This window comes from Lontra canadensis, unplaced genomic scaffold (genome assembly GCF_010015895.1).
Source record: "Lontra canadensis isolate GAN:19392208 unplaced genomic scaffold, GSC_riverotter_1.0 scaffold87, whole genome shotgun sequence".
NCBI classification, from domain to species: Eukaryota; Metazoa; Chordata; class Mammalia; order Carnivora; family Mustelidae; genus Lontra; species Lontra canadensis.
In genome coordinates, this window is record NW_022631081.1 from 5743538 (window position 1) to 5770050 (window position 26513).

The 26513-nt window shown below is 44.3% G+C and overlaps 1 protein-coding gene across 16 annotated transcripts in view; it reads left to right on the top strand.

The window, feature by feature from the left end:
- The window catches only part of DEPDC5 (DEP domain containing 5, GATOR1 subcomplex subunit), a 130633-nt gene that overhangs the window by 75481 nt on the left and 28639 nt on the right, over nucleotides 1-26513 (top strand). For 3 of the 16 annotated variants that reach the window (XM_032883213.1, XM_032883212.1, XM_032883217.1), the window contains 9 exons: nucleotides 2491-2556; nucleotides 5684-5867; nucleotides 6337-6497; nucleotides 9910-10027; nucleotides 10484-10651; nucleotides 11482-11701; nucleotides 13013-13146; nucleotides 18572-18680; nucleotides 21760-21825. In XM_032883213.1, the coding sequence (XP_032739104.1) occupies nucleotides 2491-2556; nucleotides 5684-5867; nucleotides 6337-6497; nucleotides 9910-10027; nucleotides 10484-10651; nucleotides 11482-11701; nucleotides 13013-13146; nucleotides 18572-18680; nucleotides 21760-21825 (1226 nt within the window). Of the gene's footprint in view, nucleotides 1-2490; nucleotides 2557-5683; nucleotides 5868-6336; nucleotides 6498-9909; nucleotides 10028-10483; nucleotides 10652-11481; nucleotides 11702-13012; nucleotides 13147-18571; nucleotides 18681-21759; nucleotides 21826-26513 lie in introns of those variants that run through there. The other 13 variants (XM_032883214.1, XM_032883218.1, XM_032883215.1 and 10 more) reach the window with 10 other exon arrangements.

Below are 26513 nucleotides of genomic sequence, written 5' to 3' on the forward strand. Positions count from 1 at the left end.
AGTGTACAGTTCTGTGAGTTTTTAACAAATGTATACAGTCATAAAACTACTAACAAACATATCAAGCAAGATACAGAACACTTCCATTGCCGCCCCCCCCACCGATTCTTTTGTGTGTGGCCCCTTTGTATACAACCCCACTCCCTGTCCACTGGCAACCCCACTGATCGGTTCTCTGTCCCTCTAGTTTGGTCTTGTCCCAGCATGTCATGCACATGGAATCATACAGTACGTAGCTTTTTGAGCCTTGCTGCTTTTATTCAGTGTATAATGATTTGGGATTCATCCAAGTTGTTAAATGTTCATTACTTTTTATTGCTGAATTGCACTCCATTGTATGAATGTATTAATTTGCTTATCCCTTCACTAGTTGCAAGATATTTGGGGTGTTTCCAGGTTTTGGCAACTATGAATAAAGACGCCACAAACATTTACAGAACAGGTTTTTGTAAACATTGGTTTTTATTTCTCTTGAGTAATTGCCTAGGCATGAATTGCTGGGTCAGATGGTAAATATCTTTTTAACTTTTATTATTATTATTTTTGAAATATTTTATTTATTCATCTTTAGAGAGCATGTGTGTGTCTGCAAGCAGGGGGAGGAGCAGGGGAGGGAGTAGGAGGGGAAAAGAATCTCAAGCTGATTCTGCACTGAGTGTGGAGCCTCATGTGGGGCTCGATCTCATAACCCTGAAATCACAACCTGAGCTAAAACTCAAGAGTCCAGCACTCAACTGACTGAAGCATCCAGGTGCCCCATTAATTTTACTTGTTTTTTTATTTGCCAAATTTTCTTTGTTCATTCATTCATTCATTCATTTCTTCTTCTTTTTTTATTAATTATTTTTATTAACATATAATGTGTTATTTGTCCCAGGGATTCAGGTCTGTGAATCGTAAGGCTTCAACATTTCACAGCACTCACCATATCACATACCCTCCCCAATGTCCATAACCCAGCCACCCTATCCCTCCCCCCACTGCCCCTCAGTTTGTTTAGTGAGATTGAGTCTCTTACGGTTTGTCTCCCTCCTGATCCCATTCTGTTTCATTTTTTCCTTCCCTACCCCCCAAACCTCCCACCCTGCCTCTCAAATTCCTCATATCAGAGAGATTAATTTCACTTTTTTTTAAAAGTTTATTTATTTTAGTAATCTCTACACCCAACACGGGACTCAGACTCAGGACCCCGAAATCAAGAGTTGCATGCTTCTCCAGCTGAGCCAGCCAGGAGCCCCTGTCTGTTTTAATTTTTTGGCTTTTTTTTTTTTTTTTTTTTTGGTCTGTTTAACTTTTAAAGAAACCAACTGTTTCCCAAAGTGGTGCACCATTCTGCGTTCCTACCATCAATGTGTAGGGTTTTCCATGGCTCCACATCCATATTCACACTTGGCATGACTTGTCATTCTAGACATTGTGAGAGGTCTGTAGAGGTAATTTCTCTCGTGGCTGAGGATGTTGAGCATCTTCTCCTGTGCTTTTTTTTGCCTTCTGAATATGTTTGGTGAAGTCTTCAAATCTTTGGCCCAATTTCTCTTCAGATTATTTTATTCTTGTTCTTGAGTTTTGAGGTCTCTATACATTCAGGGTCAGGTCCTTTGCCAGGTAAGTGATTTGCAGATGCTCTCTCCCATGTCGTGGTTTGTCTTTTCAAAGATTCCACAGGGATTTATACATATTTATTCTTGTTATAAAAGAGTCACATGACACACAATATCTAGAATTAAAAACTACGCATTCTGGTTTACCTCCCAGTACCTCCTCCACCTTTTTCTTGCAGATAGTCACTGTTGACAGTTGGGTGAGGATTTTTTCAATCTTTTTTATAGTATCATAATTTTCTAGTAAATACATATTTAGAAAGGGACCTTTAAATATTGATATGTACTTTAAAATTAGTTCTGTTACTTTTTAGGCAATAAGCTGCATTTCAAAGAATCTTTCTGTTTTTCCTTTCAGACCACCTATAGGGAAAATCATTGTTTTTCCTTAAAGTGGTGAGTTTTGATGTGTCCTAGGTCATATTCCAGAAAACCAAGATTTAGAGAAGAAAAATCCAGATGATAAGGATGACTGATGAGTGAAATGAACTTTAAGTGGGTCATTTTGTATTTGCTAAAGTTTTCTCCAGTTAGTTGAAATGACTGAAATGTGTCCATTTTCTTAAAATAAGTGGTGGGTTGCTTTTTTGCCGGTGCGTGTGTGTGTCTGTGTGTGTGCATGCACATGTATGTGAATGCTAACTGTCATTGGGCAAAGAGTGGTATTGATAACCTCAGAGTAAAGTTTTGGCTTATTCTCAAGTTTTAGATTGTTCATTTTTCTTGGATTGACTCTTTTATGCTATTTGAAATATTCAGCATAGAACTTGTACTTGATTCACATTTTTATTTTTAGCTATGATTTTGGGCTCTTTCAACCATAACTGGCCATAACTTTTTTCCTTCAGAATGAGCCTTATTAAAACAACCTGTTTTCATCTTTCCATAGGTATGAATCCTAGGACTCAGAATAAGGATTCCCTAGAGGACAGTGTTTCTACCTCTCCAGACCCAAGTAAGAGGGGGGCAGCTGATTAGGGTGGGGTCAGGGTGGAGGTGGTCAGAGCATAAGGAAACAAGGGGGAACCCTGTGGGCAGTGTACACATCTCTGGGGTACCAGAAGGCAGTGTGGTAAGGGAATACTCTGCAGTCTCTCCAATGGAAAGTGAGAGGGGCCAGATAACCTGTTCTGGAATGTGATTCAGGGCATGTGGGAAGGGTAACGGAATTCCCATGAGGTCCTTATGCTGGTCCAGAGCTGGCCTTAGCCCTTAAAGGCTCTGTGATGGCTCTGGGGAACAAAGGAATAAGAGGGACTGGAATTGTTTACATACCTGTAGTTGAAATTGTTTGACCGGGTTGCATTTTTTAAAAATCATCTTTATCTGTTGAAACATCTGTGCAGGAAGAGCACATCTCAATATCTGTAACAGCATAAATCCTACCACCTGATAGACTTTATTTTTCTTAGCTATAACCAGTAGAGATATATCATTGTGTCTTTTTCCCCTGGCTTATGATTAACATAATAATCCTTTTGCTATTTCTTCAGCTCCCCCTCCTACCCCCCATTGCCCTTTTTTGAAGATTTTATTTCTTTGTTTGTCAGAGAGAGAGCAAGCACACTCGGAGGGAGAGGCAGGCAGAACAGGCAGAGGGAGAAGCAGGCTTCTGGCTGAGCAAGGAGCCCCATGTGGGACTCAATCACAGGACTCTAGGATCATGATCTGAGCCGAAGGCAGTGGATTAACCAACTGAGCCACCCAGGCGTTCCTCTTCAGGCCCCTTTTTAGTAGTAGTGTTAAACACATTACATCCCAGTTTGAATAATCATTCATTATTGGTGACCATCTGGGTGGTTTCTAGTTTCTTAGCAATAATGTAGAATGCAGGTGTAATGCATGATGCAGTGGGTATATCTTTTCTTTCCCTTCACATCCTTGGAATATATTTTCCCCAAAGTACAGTTGGCAGGCTGATTATTTTCCAGAAAGCTTCCAGCAATGAATAGATGAGCCTGTTACTTCTGTACAACCCTAGGACTGGATTTTGTAATCCATGTTTATCATTGTTAATGGTTTTGATGTGGGTCCTCCTCAAAGGCCCTCTTTATAGGGCCTGAAGATGCTGGAATTAGAAAAGAGGCCACAGTCTTTTCCCAAGGAAAGAACACCATTAAACTAAGAATCAGGAGCTTTCTCACCATAGGATTTGGGACCACGCATTTGAATTCTCTGTGTCTTGGTGTGTGCCCAGCAGAAAACATTTCTGAAAGGTGTTCATGGTCCTGAGGGATAGGACACTAACGAGAGCCAGAACAATCTAAGAGGGCATGAAGATACAACTGTCTTGTGCTTCTGGCTTCCCACTGTGGTTTTGATCTGGTGTCTTCCTTCTGCTCCTGGTCCTAACAAGGAAGTAGGAACAAGCTCACCCCTTCATCTGCCATTTAGGGAAATTGGGGTGATCAGTTAGGCTCTTTTGGGTTGTGTTTTCAATTCTTGAAGTGTTAATAAGTTAACGAGGCCTGTGTGTAGTCAGACTTGTAGAATGAGTGTGGAATGGTAGTTACTAGGGGCTTGAGGAGAGGCAGACATGGGGAGGTGCTGATCAGTGGCGTAAAGATCCAGTTATGCATGATGAATAATTCTAGAGACCCATACAGCACTGTGCCCAAGTTAACAATATTGTGTTGTACATTTAAACATTTGTTAAGAGAGTTCTCATGTTAAGTGAGCTTACCACAGTAAGATAGAATTCAAACACACAAACAAAATACTCAGACCTGTGTAGACCATGGAGTTAGGCCTTTTGCAGGTCAAATCATCTTTCCCAAGGCGGTGGCTACATGGGGCATGTCTCCCACTATGACTTAGCATATGGGTCCTTTTCTTGTCTTTTAACTCTGCTTAAGTGGGACTCTGTTGTATTGGGTAGTATGTGTATCTCTGTCACTACATGGTGGGAAGATCCCTAAGCAGAGAGGCTTCTGATTGAGTAACCTCTGGGAGGTTTGGCTTGGCCAGGTGTTTAAAGGGGTTGATGGTGTTGCAGTCCCTGCTCCAGGGTGGCCATGTGAGGGCTGATGAGACAACAGGGGTGTATTGCTCTGTGAGCCACATTAGCACTGTGCAAAAGATAGAGTGTTGAAGGCGTACCTTGCTTGAGACTCAGAGGCAAAGAAAGGCATGGAGTGTTTCTGTTTCCTATTGCTCCCTTGTCTAGAGATTTGAAAAATAATCTTTGCTTAAATTACTTAAAGAGAAAAAAAAAATTACTTAAAGAGCTAACTGCCCTATTACCTTGACTTAGTGATTCTCAACTAGGGAAGGATTTTTGCTCCCCAGGGGGACATGTGGCAACAACTGTGGACATTCTCGGTATTTACACCCAGGAGATGCCACTGGCATCTAGTAAGTATGGTCCAGGAATGCTATCCGACATCCTGTAATACAAAACACAGCCCCCCAGACAAGGGATTACCCAGTCCAAAATGTCAGTGGTGCCAAGGTGAAGAAACCCTGCTTTAACCAAAGAGCAGGCAATTCAGGGCAGACCCACGTGATTGGGCCTGTTCTGCTGATTGCAGCTTTCCTCTCTAGATCATTAAGCTCTGTCTCTTGAAGTCCTGGCCTTGTAACTTTCCCAGACATCCTTCTTTGACTTCTACCCTTTTGGATCTGTGGCTTACTTTTGCAGTTCTGGAAGTATTCTTCAATTCTGCTACCATGTGCTCTTCGCTCCCAAATCAGGCTGAGCCCTTCTTTCCCCACCAGCCACTCTGTAGTCCTCCAGAGAGACTCTGGCTGGAACTCTTGGAATGTTGATTTGCTTCGACATGTAACTCTGCCTGCACTGCCCTGCAGTAACCTCACTGGCATTGTGGCTGTAGCTTAAGATCAGCAGAAAATGAGTACCAGCTGTGAATCCCATTTGCATGATGGGATTGGATGAGCACGTGCACTGCATTGTCTAACAAACTCTGTTTCTCTCTTTCTCCCTCCCCACCCCCTCCTTCTTCATCCCCTTTCCTGGCCATTTTGTCACTGTTCACTGTGAACTCCTTCCCCTCCTGCTCCGCCCACGTCCCACACCTGCCCTGGTGACCACACGTGCCTTTCTCCTCTGTTACACGAGGCAGTTCTGACACTGTCTGCTCCTCCTGTAGTGCCAGGCTTCTGTTGCACAGTTGGAGTGGACTGGAAATCTCTCACTACTCCGGCGTGCCTCCCCCTCACCACCGACTACTTCCCCGACCGCCAGGGCCTGCAGAACGACTACACGGAGGGCTGTTACGATCTCCTTCCAGAAGCAGACATCGACAGGTCGGTGTCAGAGGAGGGTTTTGGATGCGTGTCCAAACACTGCATTCTCAAACCTATGTCTTCCTTTTCTGTTCAGAGAATTTCATGAAGCAAGAACTGTCCGTTTTTTCTTTAGGGTTCTGTGTACATGCCTTCTCTAACCGTTTCTCCTCATGGGTGCTTTCTTACATTTTTCTGTGGCAGTTGCTCTGGACCCACTAGATAGGATCTTTTTTTTCTAAGATTAGCTATCTGAGCTATTCTAGGAACAGCTGTTATCTATTCCCTGACTTCTTCCTCTGCCTCTTTGAACTGATCATTTCTCCCCAAACTGGCTTATAGATTGTTAGCTTTATGAACCACCATGGAGTGCTTATCAGGGCTGGCTTCTGGAGTCAAAGCAAAACAGAGGATGGGACTGTGGACTCTTTGAGTGTCACTTCGCCCTGGACCAAGCATGTCCATGTGAACAAACCGTCTGTTTTCTCAGGAGGGACGAGGAGGGTGTGCAGATGACAGCCCAGCAGGTGTTTGAAGAGTTCATCTGCCAGCGTCTCATGCAGGGCTACCAAATCATAGTGCAGCCCAAGGCGCCGAAGCCCAACCCCGCTGTCCCACCCCCACTGAGCAGCAGCCCGCTCTATAGCCGAGGTGAGTTGTTCTCCTTGGACTTGGATTTTTTTCTTTTCTACTAAATTCATGTAAGTAGGTTCTCAAGATGGTAGGGAATAGATAAATCCAGGAGAATTACTTTCAACACATTTTTTCTTTCTGAATTTTACTTTTACATGAAGAATAAAGTCTCTGCTACACCCAGATTTATCTTAAAGCTCTCTTTAATCTACCGCTCTCCTTTTAAGGAAGGGGTGTGACCCAGTTCAGGAATGTCACAGCCTGGCTTTGGCAACACCTAGGAGTAGCAGGCAGCTGAGCCAGGCCTGAACTATCAACGCACGTTGTGAGTATTTTAGACCCGATATTTATTTCTAGCACAAGTCCTGGACACACAGCAGGTTCTCAGATGTTACTTAAACCTGGCATTTATACTCCCCCACCCCGTTCTGGCTGCATCTTCTCTTGTTTGCCACTGAAGCTTAGCATGATGAAGCAATAATGGATCATCTGTGAGTGGTAGAGACTAATAAGTGACAGAGACTCAGTGAGGCCAGCTGAGGTTCAGCCAGGCTCTGGAGAGTTTTTCTAAAATAAGTCAGGTAGAGAGAATAAAGTGTGGGTGCTTAGGATCAGAAAGCAGTGATCACTTCCCAGGGCAATCCATTACTCTGCCTCTTCCTTTTTGTAGCTACTGAGCCTCCCCACTCTCCTAAACTCCCAGTTCAAAGCCTCAGATCATCTTTGGCCCGATTTAAGTGCTTCGGGCCAGAGGATCAAAGCAGTGTGATGGGGAGCTTGGTGGTCCTGGATGGACCAGTTGTTGCTTATGATTAAGCTTTGGACTCCCTCCGGATGTTGTTTGAAAACCCATTATGATATTTATCACTTGTTGCCTTCATTTCATGTTCTAGACTGCACTGAATAGTAATCTTCCTGAGTGCCAGGACTCTTTCGTCTTCATGTTTTTATCTCCTACAATGGAAATGATTGTGCCTGGTATACAACAATATGGGTCGATAAATATATGAATGAATGAATCACCATTCATTCATTCATTCATTCAACAGTGTCCTTGTACTTACAGCCCAGTGAGGAAAATAACATTCCCAGTGAGGAAAAATAACATTAGTCAAACTCGAAATATAATTCTTCCTTGTGATAAAGATTGTGAGGGAAAAACCAAAGGGCTATGAGTATATTTAATACAGGACTTAATCTGGTCTAGAGGGTCAGGGATGGCTTCCTTGAGGAGGTGATGTTTGAGGTGAGACCTAAGCTATGTGCAGGAGTTACTCAGAAGAGAAACAGTTTGGGAGTGGTGGGCAGGAGTAGGTAGGAAGAACATGCCAGGCAGAGGGAATAGTATGTGCAAAGGCCGAGTGGTGGGAGGCACTGTGACACTTTCTGGGCACCAAAACGAAGACTGGTGGGGTGGAGTACAGGAAGTAAGCTAGAGATATATCCAGACATGTCAGGAGACCGAGGCCTCACAAGGCCACATGATTTTGTCCTTTATCCCAAGAATAGTGGAATGAATTCACCTTTAGTGTCAATGGCCCTGTCCAGCCTTCCTACTTACTTTTCTCTAGAGTAGCTGGTGAGTGTCCCTTAGTGGTTCATAATTCCTCTGGCATCCAGTTCTGCTCTGGCTGATAAATGAATCTTGTGTCATGGCTAGTTAGCCAGAGTCTACTCACCCCTTCTGGCTACTTTTCTCCTTCAATACATTTAATCCTTTTATTTCTGTAGTAACAGAAATGGTATCATTGTTGTTATAATTACTGGAAAAGTAATTATAAGTGACATTGTGTCTGATTGAAGATTTGTTGACTACGGGTTATGAGAGGGACTCTGTTCCGGTAGTGAACAGAACAGCCCTGTCCTCAAAGTTTATTGTCTACTGGATGAGACAGTCGTTGAACTAATAAACCACAAGTGTTTATTTGATCACAGGTTGTAAAGAGTGCTGTGCAGAATAAAAACAGGAACTAATTTAGAGTGGGGTCGGTACTGTGCTAGGTGCTCGTGAACATTGTTCCATGACTTCCTGACAGCAAGGAGGGGATTGCAAGAAAGAAGGATGCAGGGATGTGGGGCAAGGCCTCTTTCTTCCTTTCTTCCTTCCTTCCTTCCTTTCTTTCTTTTTTATTAAAGATTTTATTTATTTGAGAGAGAGGGAGAAAGAGAGTGTGTGGTTGGGGGGAGGGGCAGAGGGACAAGCAGTCTCCCTGCTTGACGTGGGGCTTGATCCCAGGACCCTGAGATCATGACCTGAACTGAAGTCAGACGCAAGCCCACTTTCTAGTTGCAGAAAGGGAGACTTGGAGACTTCACATCCAAGGTCACACCGCTGGCAAATGGAAGTGCTGGTGTTTAACCCAGGGTCCTCTGAGTCAAAGCCTGACCTCTTTTAGACAGCCTGCCCCTCACTGCTATCACCTAGAAAATTTTCCACAGCCTCTGCTGTCTTCTCTTGTCCTAACAATTCCCATGCTGCCTGCGCTGCGTGACTGTCTCTCAGAACTACACAAGGGAAGTCTTTAATTTTGAGATCATGGGAATTTTGTCTTGGCTCCCTTGTACATCGAAGCACTAGTTTTGCTCTCTTGAAAGCTCGTATTTTCTTGATTCCTCATAATTTCCCTCTTTCTGATGCCCAGCTCAGTTCAACTAATATTTTTTAAATACCTGCTGTGGTATTTGCACTTTGCCAGGTGCTCTGGAAAATTTAAAGACAAACAAGATTTGGACCCTGGCCTTGTGGAACTTCCAGTTTGCAGGATGTGAGACACACACATGGGGAGCCACATCCAGGGTAGAATTCAGACAGCGGATGAAATCTGCTAGCTTTCTGGAGGAAGTGGCATTTGACAGTGACCTTAAATGACCCATATGATCTTGATTGTGGCTCAGGAAGAGAAGGCAGAAAAAAAGCAAGAGGAGCCAATGTTTGGAGAAGAAAGTCCTTTAAGACTGAAGCAGGGTTGGTGTGGTGTAGGAGTCATTGAAGTTGACGCCAGGTTGGCCACCACCCTGGTGTGAAGACATCAACTGCCAGCGTGGCAGCTTGTGCTGGAGCGGAGTGGAGCTCCATTTCAGTCCCGGAGTTGACTCTTGGCCCATTAACATCTAATCCAGAACTTTCCTTCTCAGAGGCTGAGGAGTCAGGCTGTTCACCTTTGAGTGCGTCTTCTGGATGCTGTCAGCACTTCTGGGCTCTGTCTGCTGCTGGCTGGCTTAGTAACAGAAAATTCTGCCAACTTCAGGACTTTTTTTTTTTTTTTTTTTAAGCAAGAATAAGTCTTTTCCAGGAAACTGTTCCTCAAGAGAAAGAGTTGCTTCTTTTGTTTTTCCTTTTCTGACTGTATATGGAAGAGAAGTTACTGCCTGTTAAAGGAATGATCCTCACCCAGATAGAGGAAATGATTCCACCCCCTCCCTCTATTAGGTCTTGTGTCCCGAAACCGACCTGAGGAGGAGGATCAGTACTGGCTGAGTATGGGCAGAACATTCCACAAAGTGACGCTGAAGGATAAGATGATCACAGTGACACGTTACCTTCCCAAGTGAGTCCTTGGAAATCTCAGGTTTTCCCCTACTGTCCTGAATTGTGTCCATATCCTAATTTCTGTTTATAATGCCTGCTGTGCACCTAGTGAATTCTGTGACACATTATTAAAACCAAGACAGGTTGAGTGGTTGGTTTTCCTGTTCTTGGAATTACTATTTTGTTTTCTAGGGTTATTTTACTGTTGTAGTTTACCTGCCTCTAAAAGGGATTTGACTCAGCTTGTAATGTTTAGCTTGATTCTTAGCAAGCCCATTAGAAATAAAGAATGGGAGGATTAAAGAATGACAGAGTTGAAGAAATGAGATATTTCCATTACAAGTTCCCCCGGGATGAGTTGGTTACCACACTTGAGGATTGAATGCCAAGGATGATGCTAACTGTATTGAGATGGAAAGGGGTGGGAGGATAGTGATTTTCTTTTGGACTTCTGGGCATGCCCTTTGTTTTTCAGGTACCCTTATGAATCTGCCCAGATCCACTATACCTACAGCCTTTGCCCTTCCCACTCGGACTCAGAGTTTGTCTCTTGTTGGGTGGAATTCTCCCATGAGCGGCTAGAGGAGTACAAGTGGAATTACTTAGATCAGTATATCTGTTCTGCCGGCTCTGAGGACTTCAGGTCAGAGAACGTACTTTGGCTTTCCATCCAGCTACCTTGTGTGTGCCTGACTTTGAACATGTCTGTCCTTTTTTTTCTGATTACAAGATGATGTTTGTTTTAGAAAACATGGAAGAACAAAAGCACATCTGCATTAGTTAAGAAACTCGGCAACAAGGTGGGTGGTGGCGTTGGTTGCACAATAGTGTGGATGTACTTAATGGCATAGAATTGTACACTGAAGGATTGTTAAAATAGTACATTTTGTTATGCACATTTTACCATGAAATGACAGAAACCTCAGTGATGAAGTCCTCTTCGATGGAATGTCAGTGTAGATCATGTTCTTAACCTTTTCCTAACTACCTGTGGTATCTCATTTTTAATCTTTAATTTTTACTTGTGATTTATGATTGTGGTGATAAAAAGCCACAACTCCATTGGGTCTGGGTGTAGAGAACTGTCCTGACATCTCTGGGATGTAAATTAAAAGTACCCTTTGTGATCTTTCTCTAGAGCTGTGTTTCAAATGAAGCCATGAGATGTAATATCAGACAAACACATACTCAAGGGGAGAGGACCCCTCACATACATGCTCCAAGGACAGGCTAGAGATGGTACCTTCACTGGGAGTGCTTTTTTTTTTTTTAAATTTTTTTTAGAGAGGCAGAGGGAGAGAAGCAGACTCCCCACTGGATACAGGGCTTGATCTCATGACCGTGAGATCATGACCTGAGTGGAAGCCAAGGGTCAGACACTCAACCAACTGAGCCACCCCAGTGTTCTGAGAGTGCTCGCATTACCTGCTTTTGTTCACCACCACCCGCTTTTCTCCCTTTGGCCCTTCACAGCTTAATTGAGTCTCTGAAGTTCTGGAGGACCCGTTTCCTGCTGCTACCAGCCTGTGTCACTGCCACAAAGCGCATCACAGAAGGGGAAGCCCACTGCGACATCTATGGGGACAGGCCCCGGGCAGATGAGGAGGAATGGCAGCTCTTGGATGGGTTTATCCGCTTCGTGGAGGGTTTGAACCGAATCCGCAGGAGACATCGCTCAGATCGCATGATGCGGGTAGGGCTCTGTGGGCCCCTTGGGGACTGTGCTTGGTCTCTTCCTATCTTAGGGGCCTCTCTCTGGCCAGTTTATTTACTCTACAATTTATCTTAAATCCAGAACAGTGTGTTCTCCAGTGTAGGGTAAAGGAGGGAGGGATAGGGTACCAGGCGGCCAATGGCAGTGTTCTGTGGCCCTGAGGACACACAGCTCCTTCATGTGCTTCCCAGGTGAGACCTCATGTCAAGTCCAGCTGCTTTTGCTGGGTTACTGAGTAAAAGTCACTCAAGAGGGTAATGGCAGCAATACTTGCTTACTGTTGTATCACTTTTAGAATTTCCAGCACCTTGGGCATTCATTCACCCACACACTACCCAGAGAGGACACTGAAGCACATGGGGTGGGGATATGTCTGAGGACACCATCCAATAAAGGGCAGAGCCGGAATTCTGGGTGTGTGTATGTATAGTTCTATAAATTTTAACAGATATATAGACTCACATAATCAGGATACAGAGCAGTTCTATCACTTCCCCAAAAAACCCCTCATGCTACCCTTTATCTCACACTTTGCCCCTGTCTCTAACCCATGGCAGCCACTGATCTGTTCTCTGTCACTATACTGTTGTCTTTTCCAAAAGTCATATGCATAGAATCACATAATATAATCTTTTGGGAAGCTGCCTTCTTTAACTCAGCACAATGCCTCTGGGATTCATCCAAGTTGTCGCTCATCTCAGTAGTTCATTCCTTTTTAGTGTGAGTAGAATTGCATCATCAATTATATTTTTAACCCCAAGTTCAGTGTTCTTTCCCATACACCGGCTACCCTTTGTCCACAGCCTTGCCTATGATGGGAAACATTTCAAAAAAAAAAAAAGAAAGAAAGAAAGAAAGAAAAGATTTCCCAAAGACCATGCATGGTGGAAAGAGCTCTGGTCTTGAAACCAGATGATTAGAGCTTGACCTCCAGCTCCAGTGGGATTCATTATAAGTCACTTAACTTCTCTGGGACTCAGTTTCTTCTTCTGTGAGTTAGATAAAACATTATTTACTTCCTAGATCCAGGACAAGGGTAATAAAGTCTGTGGAATCCACCTCAAAGAGGCAGTTTATTTTGAGTCAATAGGCATTCAAACCTTCAGCTTAAGCAAAAAGCAGTTTTCAGCATTTACCGAATAACAAGGGTCTGTGTTGCTTGCCTCTGTGAATTGGATTCCCAGAGGGCCTGATGCACAGCAGTTGCAGGAAGCACTCTCTGGGCTGTGAGTGGCATCCACTGATGGAGCCCACTTGGGCTGATGGCCTTATTTCTCTTCTCTGCCTTAGAAAGGGACTGCCATGAAAGGCTTACAGATGACCGGGCCCATTGCCACACACTCCCTTGAGTCGACCGGCCCCCCCGTTGGGAAGAAGGGAACCTCAGCTCTGTCCGCCTTGTTGGAGATGGAGGCCAGTCAGAAGTAAGTGCCTGCTTGGGAAGAGACTCATCCCCACCCCGCAGGCTCCACAGGTTTTCAGTGCCCCACCTTGTGAATGGGGGTGAAATATGATTTCTATCTGCAAGGAGCCTGAACTTAAGAAAAAGATGCATACATGAGCCAGAAAGCTGGGTTAATACCTGGTGAGTGTCAAATAACATGAAATATGCCAGACATTATAAACTTGCAGTTTGGGGCTTAATTTGAGCTACAGATACATTTGCTTTGGCCCACAAAGTGAGGTTTCTGTTTCTTTGTTCTTTTTTAATAGATTTTATTTTTAAGAGCAGTTGTAGGTTCAGAGCAAACGTGAATGGAAGGAACAGAGATTTCTCATATACACCCTGACTCCCACACCTGCATTGATTTCTCCATTGTCAACACCACCCTCCAGAGTGGTCCGTTTGTTAGAATTGACAAAGCTGCGTTGACACATCATCATCATCCAATGTATATGCTGTGGATTTCAGACAAATTTATAATGACATGTAGCTACCGTTACAGAGTAGTTTCACTGCCCTAAAGGTCCAAAATACTTTTAAAACAGCTGAGCCACATTTTTTAGTTTGGAGATTTTGAATACAAATCTGGATTTTACAGGAAATTATATAGTATACACAACATGATACATGATTATATTATATATAAAATCATATATTATAGACAATATACACAACACTGTATTATAGATAATAGATAAAATCCAATCTTTTGAGAAATAGAAGAGCCTCAGTTATAGTGCTGCATGCATACTCACGTGCCTACCCAGCCATGGGAGGACTGGTCTTTTAGAATGGGCACATGCCCCCTGGTTTATTGGAAAACCAGCACACCCTCTGGTCTTGGACTTCCCCTCTTCCCTCAGGCATGTGACCTGGCTAGCTTCTCTAGGCATTTGTGTGGTCCCTTCATAAACAGTAAGCACTCCATTTCCCAGGATGCCAGTGGGGCCACATCTTGCCTGGGAGGGCAGTGACAGCATCACAGGAGGGGGGATTTGAGTTGGCCTTGCAGGAAAGGAAGTATCTATACAGAGGGACAAGGGGGGAACTTGGGCAAGAGGAGAAAATACCTCTGTGTGCAGGTGGCACCCACTCTAGGAGCCTTTCCTGCCCCTCTGTCCTCCCAGCCAACTCAGATTCTGTGCTTTCCAGCATCTCGGGCCAACACGCATCAGAGCCCTTACCAGAATTCTGCCGGGGTTTACTCATGTTCCCCCTGGCTTGCCTGTGCTCTGAGAGTAGAGGCTGTTTGTTGTGCCTGGAATATAGGACGTGCACAGTAAATAGTCATGGAATGATAGAGGAAGGGATGCTGGGGGTCCCTGTACAGATGTTAGGGGAGGCTAGACCTTGTCTCTCTGGTGTGAGAGGCCACGTGGTGTCCAGCAGGTACCTGTGTCCATTAGGCTTTCCACACATCACGTTGAGTGACCTTGAGGCACAGTGGAGTTGCAGTTGGACAGACAGGTGGGAACTTGGATGCCAAGCTATCCTTGCATGTTTTCATAGCAAGAGGGATCCTTGGCAAGTTTTTTTGTTTTATTTTAATGGAAAATTTCAAACAGATAAAGTAGACTAGTATAATAAATCCCTGTTTACCTGTCATGGCAACTTCGATGATTATCAATTCATGGCCAGTCTTATTTCATTTATATCCCGCTTGTTCTCACCTTCCCTTTTTATTCTTTATTAAATTTCAAGCATCATATCTCTTTATTTATAGTATTTCAGTATATATCACTGAAAGAGAAGTACCCCTTTAAAAAAAGTCCCAATACTGTAATTTGTCTAAAAGATTATAGTCATTCCTTAATAGCATGAAATATCCAGTCAGTGTCTTTGACAGAAGTGTTTTCAGAGATGAGCCCCATGTATAGGAAGGCCTGGGACGTGGGCCTCAAGAGATAGAGACTCTTTGGCAGGCTCTCAGTAGTCAGGCAAAAGGCCACAGAAGATGGAGAGACGGTGATAAAAAATGGAAAGGAAGGGACACAGGGAGAGAAGGGAACCTGGTGGGGACACTGGGGTGGCAAATGAAAGGAAGAGAGCAAATGTAGGTTGGGCTCATTACTGAGGGAACTGGGTCCTCTTACCTTCGTCTGACCAAAGGAAGAGCTCAGAACTCAGCCTGGCAGGTCCTCCCTGTAAATAATCACAGATCTTTCCTGCTGGAAAAAAGAAAAAGGGAAATTTGTTGGTGGGGGGGGGTGGGAGGTGGGGGGGGGGGGTGGGGATCTTATTTTAATTTGTCAGTGAGTCACCATTTAGTATGCTCCAAGGAGCATCTTTCTGCTCAGACTGGAAGAAGCAGGGTAGTTGGGGTGGGAGTGTCCCCCACCCCCATGTGTAGGGAGAGACTCTCAGCTAACCCCCCAGGAATAGGCAGGACAGAGAGACCCAAGACTTATTCTCTCCCCAGATGACTGCTCTTGGGTGACTTGCTGCGTTTTCTCAGTGCAGGAGGTAGAGCAGAGGGAGCCAGACCTTTATATAATGTTTGCTCACATAGCGTTTTTTATTTGTGCGCTTTTCTTTTGCTTTTGCTGCACTAAGCAGATCCAGTTTTGTTTATTATGAAAAACAATGCTATAGGGATATGGAAAAGAATTTTTAAAAATTTCACCTATAGTCCTGCCATCTTACCATAAACTGTGTTTCTTCCGATTCTCTTCTAGTCTGTATCTGGGGTCAATGTTTAGTCAGACTCTCGTGGAAGATAGAGGCCCCAAAAGTCTCAGCCTTCTGCCCATTGTCTACATAACTGGGACCAGTCTGGGCAGCTGGTGCTTGCTTAGCTGCTCCTAATAGATGAGCATAACCTGATGACAGCTAAGTCAGGACAGAAACCACCAAAAAGCAGTTGTCACCGCTTCCGTAGAGGCTTGGCCGGCAACCCCATCCCAGCAGAAGGCAGCGTGTCTCTGTGTATGTTTTCACATATACATATGTATAGTAGAACTGCTCGTTTTCAGGCAGGTCCCCTTCTTCTGAGCCATAGACAAGAGCCTCCAAACAGGGTTTTACTCTCCTCTGAATCCCTGATTCCTAGTCCACAGGTCCCCACAAGGAAGATACGTCAGTAAATGGGAATTGTCATGTGCATCTGAGGGGACACGGGAGGGGGTGGGGAGGTGGTAACCAGGGCTTCCTGTCCCTGCAGCCTTGGGGAAGTATGAGAGAATGTCACAATGTGCATTTGTGAATGAAGCTCAGAGGAAAACACACTTCAGTGTGATAGAGACAGTGTGGTGTAGGGACACGGGAAAGAATTGAGCATTAGTTCTGTTTTTCCTCTATGAATTACACCTCAGAGTAACAAAGTAATTGGTGTTGGGAGGTTTGTGCTTTTTCAGTATTACAGCTCATAGGTACAGAAGGAATGATAGACTATTACGATGTGTGATCTTTAACGAACTTCTGGATCTAACAGCGTTCACCAGTGGCCATTAATACCACCAGAGAGAGAGGACCAGACATTACAGGCCTCTAGATAGAAGTACACAAGACCACTTAAGAGTTCTTGCCCAAAATTGAATCTGAATCTGCTCAAGCCATTAGATAAAACTTCTAGTTCTCAGGAGGTAGAAGGCACAGAGGAACATGATAAACAGTAAAGGGAGAAAATCAGCCCATCCAGGCTATGTGAATTTACAGGACAAATGAGCTACTTTCTTCGATAAATAAATTGTAAAGATATAAAGAGAAATGAAAAGGAACTTACGCCTTAAAAGAGAGTTAAGAAACATAATTTATTGCAATGTAGGGACCTTAGTTGAAACCTGCTTTGAACAAACAAACTGTACAAGTGATTTTTGGTAGACAGTTGAGGAAATACTTGATATTAGAAAATTAAAAATTTTCAAGTGTATTGGAGTTGTGGTTGTGTTTTTTCACAAGTTATTTTCTTTTAGGGATACAGTGCATACTGAAGTTCTTATGGGTGAAATAATATGTTTGAGTTTTGCTTGAAAATAATTGGGATGTGTAGCTAAAGGGTATAGATGAGTCATAATTGGCCCTTAGTATATAATTTGTAGGGACTCATTATCTTAGCCCTTTTACTTGTGTTTGTGTTTGAAATTTTTCCATAATAAAAACTAGAAAAAAAAAGTATAACAGGTTACCATGGAAACTGATTTTTAATCTCTGGTATGAGATTACTTGACAATCTGTAACAAACATGTCAGAATTTGAGAGTAGGGAAGTCTTACAGACTGGGTTCTTGGGGAGGCAGACTGTGATGGAGTTTAACATGCAGGATTTTTTTTTTTTTTTTCCATGCAGGATGTTTATTAAGGAGAGTCAGTGGGATCAGCATGTGTGGGAGGGAGGAGGAAGCAAGAGTGGACAGAGGGAGAAGCCCAGGTGCAGCACAGCTCCAGGGACAGCTTTGGGCCACCTCTGGAGCTAGAACAGCCTTCAGAGATGAGCCCAGGTGGACCAACATGGTCAGACCTGCACATTCCTTCATGGATCATTCATTGTCTGTGGGCTGCTGGGGGTGGTGTGGCAAGAGCCTGAACAAGGCTGCTGTGCAGTTGGGGCTGTCCCCGAAGGGGCTGACAGGTGAGCTGGCTGGACAGTATGCCCAGCTACCATGACAGCAAGGCCACAGCAGAGGGATCTGGGCGGTGCCTCACAGTGCCCACTGCAGGAAGTATATTTTGCAATAATAATGAAGATTTAAGACTATATATAACGTGAGACTTCTGGAATCTTCCAAACAAAAATTCAGTGATGTGTTGAAGCAGTCTAATTTGGGGGAACATTTAAGTTATGATAGCTCATAGTTATTTTTAGTACAGAATGAAGGAAAATAAACGTGGAAGTATGCTTTTATGTACATCAGAGCTGAGAGGGATAAGATGTTCTAAGAAACCATTGTTGTCTCAGGTTATGAGATAGTGTCTTTAGATTTGTGTGGCTGGGGGGCGGGGCAAGGATATTAAGTGTGTGCATTTGAAAAATTAACATGTAAAGCTTCAAAATGTATGGGGAGTCAATGCACTTCCCCATCTAGTTTATGCCACGTTAATGCAGCCCTAATTTGCAGAATGTGCTTCTGCTGGTATATTTAATACAAATAGAACAAGTCTTCCCAGTGGATTAAAAAAATGGTGTTCTCGGATGGAGCCACTCACACCATGTTACTTCACTTTTCAGAGTAATAGGTACTGCCATAGTGCTTCTTAAATTGGGCTCTTTTCTTATTTACCTTGGGGGGACCGGTGATTGTTCAGGAAAATGGATGCAGTTAAGGGTATTGTGTTGGGCCTGAAAGAGAAACAAAGCAGAAGTCTGTATTTCAGAGGTGACAGCTGACCTGTCTTCATTTCATCTTGGCTGACATGGCCCCATTACCAGGGCCTTTCAGCAAGCTACAGGCGTGTTTTTCCATCTTTCAGGTGTCTAGGAGAACAGCAGGCAGCTGTGCATGGTGCCAAGAGCTCCTCCCAGCCAGCTGAGAGCAGCAACGTTGCCATGACTCCCACCTACGTGGACAGCCCACGAAAGGTAAAGGGGGCCACTCCAGCAGGGAGCTGCCTCGTGCTCTCAGGGACCCGAATTGGAGAGGAAAATGAAGAGTGGTTCGAATCCAGGGATGAACGTGCTGAGGATTTGGATGAATTCTACCCTGAACGCTCTTAAGCATTGCCATTTCTATAGAAGCCATTTCTGCTCAAAGTTGTACAGAAGTTAGCTGCTAGATAAATGCAGATATAACACAGTCAGGCTAAACTATATTGGTCAGGTCCCAAGATCTGGCTTGAGCTGTGAAATTGGCCATCTGGTTTTCCTTCAGCTACATCTTTGGCTCTCCCAGACAGGAGGTAGAAAGCTAGTGGGGTAGCTCCTATGAGAGCTCACTCTTTGATAAAGAAATTCCTATCTGTTTGCTTAAACTCCTGAGAAATATAGTCAAATGGAGGCATCCTGTGGGGGAAAAGATCAAAATGTGGGGCCTTGGGCCTCTCATATAGAATAGCAAGTATAAAACTCCATAGGTCAGGCTTTTTGTATCCTTTAAGACCGATACACTTGGTTCTGTCTACTCATTCAGGGAAATTCAGAATGTGAGATCATCTGGTATGGGAGTCAAGGTGAGCTGACTATGCATTGTCTTATCTGGTCTCTATCACTAGAAGATGAAGGAGATTCAATAGATGTATTTTATTTTTCAAAACTGTGGCCAACTTGCATATTTGTAAGTCTGTATATGTATTTGTATTTTTAAATTTCACTTCCATATCTTAAAAATGTTCTAGTCAGTTAACTATTTTTTCAAAACATGATTTAAGGGAAGCCTGGGTGGCTCAGTTGGCTGAGCGGCTGCCTTCGGCTCAGGTCATGATCCCAGCGTCCTGGGATCGAGTCCCACATCGGGCTCCTTGCTCGGCAGGGAACCTGCTTGTCCCTCTGCCTCTGCCAGCCTCTCGGCCTACTTGTGATCTCTCTCTCTCTCTGACAAATAAATAAGTAAAATCTTAAAAAAAAAAATGATTTAAAAAAATACATAATATTTCATCATATAGATAGACCTTCATTTATAACTTACTTTTTTGTTAAAAATGTAGATGGTTTCTGATTTTTAAGAAGAATTTTGGTAATTATTCCTTAAGTTTTTACAGTTATTCTGCACTGTATCACAATTATAAATAATACTGCAAACAGCACCCTTGCACATAATTATTTGACCACATCTCTTTTTATTTCTTTGGGATAAATATATCCTGTGAGGATGGAGGGATTAAAATCTGAGAAAGAGTATCAGCTGAGATTATAGGCAGCTTATATATTCTCTAGACCAGAGGTTATCAAATCTAAATAAATATTTTAGGCTTTGTGAGCCAAGAGGCAAGATCAAGGGTATTATGTAGGCATTTTTTTTTAAATGTAGGTACTTCTATACATTTAAAATTTTAAAAACCACCCTTAGCTCAGAGACTATAATAAACCAGTAGCCAGATCTGCAGGCTGTAGTTTGCTCACCCAGCTCTAGGAAGTGACTTTATGTACAGTCCCAAGAATATGCAGTCTCTGCATAAGGAATGATCTGTCAGTCTAGAAAGAATATTTTCACATGTACGTAAATCTCAGCAGCATTAGCCCGTCTGCTTCTCTTTGTTCTAGCAGAGAAGGGACATGGGATGAAACAATGAGATTGCATAAGTGCCCTGCGTGCTGCCCACTGGCTGTTACCCATACTTATTGCCATGTTTGAGGATTAGAACTAGTCCCTGGGACAGGCCTGAGAAGTAGAGAACTTATAGAACCACAACCAGTAAGGTTAAAATGCACCAATGGCCGAATATTAGATTGCTGTTCAGAACATTCTTCTCATTTTCCAAATGAATGCTAAAAATCCACATGGATGGTTATCATTTGTGGCCGATGTAGATCCCCAAGCAATCCAAAGGGAAGCGAAGGTGTTATGAGATGGTCAAAGGGAAGACCTCTGGGTGACATACTCAGAAATGCCAACAGTGTCTCCAGTCAGCATCCTGTGTTAGGAAGCGGAGAGCGGTCCCTGAACTTGCATCTCCACAGCCACACATTCCCATGATTTATTACTTGACTTCAAAGTGGTTGATGGGGAAATGGCAGCAGTATTGATGAAATGGACCCTCACATAGTTCAGTCATTCTACTTTGAGAATTGGAGAAAAGTTGTAAGAAAGCAGACCTTCAGATTTATGAAGTGCCATTTCTGAATTTCAGTGATAATGTGTAAAAAGTAAAAGTATTTGGAAGGGACAAGAGGACACTTATTGATTTTAAGAAAGATGGAAGGAGGGGTCTTCGGGAAAGTCATTTTTGTTTCAAATACATGGAATCCTGTACCCCGCAAGGCTAGAGTTCAGCAGGGAAGGCAGCTTGAGAGCTCTCCCACCTCCAGTCTCCCATCCTATGAGTGCATATATTTCTGACACTATGTATATTTCAGCTTCTTGGTTATTTTGTTTTACAACCAGTGGAGGAGAAGGTATTGCTGCTTCTGGATCCCAACTTTGCCTGCATTGAATCCTTTTCTCCCATCTGGCTGCCGTGTTTATTAACTGAAGACCTCAAACCTCTGTATCTCCCCAACAGGGCTGCTGGTCACCCAGCCAGGTGGGAGGCCAGGAAGTGACCCCTACAGGCTTTCCCCCACCTCCTCACCAAGCAGCTCTGTGGCCTTTTCCTCTCCCTTGACATAGGTCTGAAGAAAGTTCAGAGCTATGTGGGAGGGTGCAACATCCAAGCGAGGCTCTGATGAGACCTCAGGGAGCTTGGACACACCTTCTATCCCTGTGTTTGCTCCCACACAGATGGGACATTCTGCCTGGGAAGGTGTGAGTTCCTGCTAATGCTTTGCATTTGGATATAGTCTTTCTGGGTGGATCGCTCCCCTCCCCCTTCTCTTTCTCTCTTTTTGTTTCCTCTCCATTCCCCTCACGTGCCCTTGTTTCTCTCCTTCCCTCTTCGTTTTTATTTTTATTTTTTTCTTTCATACCCCTCTCCTTCCCCTGATGGTTCACCACGGGTCCACATTCGTCCCTTCGCTCCCTTGCATTTGCTGCTGCCGCCGCTGCTTCCTCCTCCTCTGACTTCAGGACGGGGCCTTCTTTATGGAGTTTGTCCGCAGCCCGCGCACAGCATCGTCTGCCTTCTACCCACAGGTCAGTCAAATTCTGAGGGCTCTGCAGCCCGTGCATGCCTGTCCCATCAGCAGAAGGCTTCTGCTCAGCTCTGAACAGATAGACTTGGGCTGAAATTGAATTTGAAGAGCAGCTGAAATTGAATTTGGCCTCAGAGGTGTGCATTCCCTTCTGTCGGGTTGATGGCGACAAAAAGGATTGCAAATGATGAATGCAGGAGAGCAGAGGAACCATCAGCATTGATGCTCGTGTTTCCCGAGTCTGCCTCTCTCTGCCATGTAGTTGCCACCAATTCTCTGCCACATCAGCAGCATCTTCCCTTTCAGGTGTTTTGTCCATCTAATAGAAGCAATGTGAAATATGCTTTCTTAAGAACTGAGCACTTACTTTTTTCCTCCTAGTGCAACCTAATAAATTCATAGCAGTGTGGCAGGAAGTGGTCAAAAACAGCAAACATTTATTAATAGGGCATATGCTTCATCATAGGTTTAACGATGGGTGACACTGGGCAGCTCGCCTCACCTCTGGACTTCCCTTAACTAAATGAGTCCAAATAAAGGGTTTGGACCAGACCTCCATAGGCCTTCCAAGACTAAACAGTCTTTAGTTGCTCTGTGCCAAACACGTAGTATTCTCTCATCTCATTCTCACTACCTAACCTGTGAGTTAATTTATCGTAAGTTGATAACATGGAGAAATTGAAGGACAAAGAAGTTGTGCTTTACACAGTACAGGGTTGAGCTGGGATTTAAATCCAGGACCAACAGGCTTGACTCGTGACCCCTGCTACTGTTCTGACAGGACCTTGGGGAAGGGAAACCGGACTCTATACTCTTCTTCAAGGCCCCTAAGTATATGAAATTGACTTAGTTACAGAGATTTGAAAGAATTGAGAGGGTTTAGGGATGCCTGGGTGGCTCAGTCGGCTAAGCATCTACCTTCGGCTCGGGTCATGATCCCGGGGTCCTGGGATCGAGTCCCACATCGGGCTCCCTGCTCACCGGGGAGCCTGCTTCTCCCTCTGCCTCTCTGCCTGGCATTCCCCCTGCTTGTGCGTTCTTTCCCTCTCTCTCTCTTTGGCAAATAAATAAAATCTTAAAAAAAAATAATTGACAGGGCTTATGCAGAGAGAGGTGGACTAAGGAGGACAGGACTTCGGAGGTTCAAAGGCAAAGATTAAGGGATCCCTATTTGGTGATATTCAGAAAGCCAATATTGATTTAGTCCTCACTCTGCCAGCTGCTGTGCAAAGGGTTTTGCACACGCAGTCTTCACAACAGTCTGTGAGGTGTTGGTGTTATCACCCCATTTTCTAGATAAAGATACTGAAGCTTAATACATTACCTGGTCAAAGGCACACAAGTCATGAGTGGCTGAGCCCCTGCACCATTTAGCACTCTTACCTGGAGGGAAAGGGGGGTAATGAGCATTGGAGTCTTCCCTTTCTTAAGAGGTCAGATGATGCTGTGCCTGTCTCTGCAGGTCTTCAGAGGTCTGCGCTTGCCTCTTCCCAGTGAGTTGTGTCACCCTGGGCAAATCCCGATGGGGATCTCTGAGTTCTAATCAAGAATCTCTGATCTCTGAGTGTGGGAGGCACACTGCATTTTTGGTTTAAATCAAACTCAGGGTGGACTTATTAACCTTTTACTTTCTAACAAGAGACTGTTGTGAAAAGTTTTGGACTTGGGTTATAATTTAACATAAGAAAAATCAGCTGAGCCAGAAGGGAATTATTTTATAAGTCCCATAACAATGTAGCAGTCCACACAGCTTCACTTGGAGGATTTCCAGGTGAAACAAAAATGGACAAGTTCCCACAGTTGGAAATCATGTATAAACATGAGCTGTTGGGAGAGGCACGCGAATAAAGTTTGTATTACCAACCAAGTGTGTTGTTAAGCTTACACATAAATCAAAAGATTGTCTCTGCTCATATATAGTAAGGGATCCTCTATACTGACACAAAATGAGATTGTGCTTAGTTTGTTTTTGTTTGGTTTATTTATTATTGTTGTGTTAAAATATACGTAACATGGAATTTGCTGTGTTTGTTTTCTACCATGATGTGTGGAGAGTGGAGAGGGGCACTGGAGTCAGAGGGCTCCTTTCAGATATCGTCTTCAGCACTGTACCAGGGAGCTGCTTTAGGCATGTGAATCAACTTCCTGAGCCTCAGTTTCCTCATTTGAATAAAAATATCTTCCTTGTAGGGTAGTTTTGAGGATTATAAAGAATATGCATTTCTCAACAGACTTCAAGGGAATGAAATCCCATAAAGCATTTTTCTGTTCACTGAGCAGTTAAGTAACAGGTCAAGGACAACTAGATAACTAGAAGAGCCCTACATATTTGGAAACTAGGTAACGCGCTTCTAATAATGCCTGAGGCAGGGACAATATCGCAGGCTGCATGGGATGTGGTAGCTGGCTACTGGCTGGGATTAGCATAGGATTCCTACCGTGCCAGGTTTCTGTGTCCATTTCGGACAGCTGCTTATTAGAGCCTATTCGCCATTCCAGCAGCCTCTGCTCTCCACCCCAATTCCCAGACCAGGAACTGCAGAGAATGGGTCATGAGCTCCTTAAGAGAATGGTGCTCCGTGTTAAAAGACTGTCACTCCCTACTGAGCACCTGGGTGACTCGGTTGGACATCTGCCTTCAGCTCAGGTCGTGATCCTGGGGTCTGGGGATCGAGCCCTGCATAGGGCTCTCTGCCCAGTGGGGAGCCTGCTTCTCCCTCTCCCTCTACTTGCCACTCTCTCTTTCTCTGTCAAATAAATAGATTTTTTTAAAAATCTTAAAAAAAATAAAAATAAAAACAGTGTGTAGGCTCTGGCATCAGACTGGTTGTGAGCCTTTTGGCAGCTGCACTAACCTCCCTGAACCTCAGGTTTCTCATCTGTAGAATGGGACTAATCATGTTTTCTTTGTAGGCTTGCTCTGAGAGGGAACTGAGATGAAGCTTCTGTGTGGTTAGTTTGGACCCTGGCACGTAGTACATTCCCCCATACATGTATCTGTGTGTGGGAGAGGGGAGGGAGGACAGGGGCTGAGGGTACCAGGTAGTGACCTGGCTTGATCGGGCCATCAGCTGTTTTCCCTGAGTTGTGTGTGTGTGCGTGCATAAAAATGCACTGGCCCTGGGTGACGTCTCCTGCACCTTTTATCTCTGAAATTCGGGATGACCCTGTAGGACCTCACAATGTAAGTCCTCCAGCTCTGAGTTGCCAGGATGTTGCCTGTGATTTTTGCCCTTCACAACAGCTTTCTACCGACCGGGGGTTCTTTCTGGCCCAGGGGGTAGAAGGGCATCACCCAGACTCTGATTCTGCTCAGGGAAGAAAGTGCCTATAAAATTAAAACAGACAGCAATGTCCAGAGGGTTCCAGGTAACAGGGCTGTGCACCAGCCTTGGAAACGAGTTCCTTGTGCCACCAAGTCATCATTCTAATGATAATGAACATATCACTCTGTCTGATAACCGGAACAGAGCTACGCAGTGCTTTCTGGGCCCTGCTCTCTGGAAATCGATTTTCATCATCACAAACTGACACAAGCATTTGGAAGGCATGAGAAGCCCTTGGTAATGAAATTTTCCTCAGAATTCAGCTGGTATCTTTAGTCTGTGGTTTGGAGCTGGAGGGAATATCATGGTCAAGGGGACAAGCTCCTGACACCTGAGGCCTGAGCTGCTGGTAGGCTTTCTTCCCTCCCCCATCCTCTGACCCCCAGCCAGTTACTCTCAAAGCAGGCATGGGTCTCAGGGGCTCACCCCAGCAAGGACTCACCTCCTTTTCTCCTTCATTTCTATCACCAGTCCTCCACCCCCAGTCCCTGTGACCATTTCTCACGGTGTCCTGAAGGAGCTTCCAGCGTGGTCTCCTTGCTTGCATCCTGGCTCTTGGCAGTCTGTTTCCCAGCCCAGGGTTTTGCTGTAATGGAACACCATAGACTAGGGGCTTAAGGGGTGTATTGGCTTCTTCGAGTTCTGGAGGCTGAAAAGTCCAAGATCAAGGTGCCAACACATTTGCTTCCTGGTGAGGGTCTCCTTCTGGCTTGCAGATGGCCACCTTCTCTTATGTCTTCAGGTGGCAGATATAGAGAGCTGTGGTCTCTCCTCTTTTTACAAAGACATTAATCCCATCATGACTTTACCCTCATGGCCTCATCTAAACCTAATCAGTTCCCAAAGGCCCCATCCCCAAATATAATCACATAGGGTTTAGGGCTTCAACATGTGAATTTTGGGAGCACATATTCAGTCCTTAACATGTGGCTTTTTTTCCTTTAGGATAAAGGCCAAAATCCTTATGATGGCCTGGAAGGGCCTGCATGATCAAGGCTCTCCCTCCCTTTCCAGCCTCATCTTGTCATCCTCTTCATCACCCTTGGACTCCAACGACAAGAGCCTTTCTCCACACTGCTGTAGGCACTGGGTTTCCACCCATAGTGCCTTGGCATGCACTGTTCCCTCTGTGCCTGGTTAACTCCTAGCCATCTAATCAAATCCTACATCTTAAAGATTCATACAGCTCCTGTGCCCCTCCTTTCCGCTCTTCTCCTGGTTCCACTTCTGTGTTTGTATGGCTGGGATTTGATTAGTGCCCAACTTCATGAGACTGTAGGCCTGTAAGCTCCCATAGGGCAGCTGCCATATCTGTGTTGCTCACCATTGATTCTTCAACACCCTGCCTGGCATTTGGGAGGAG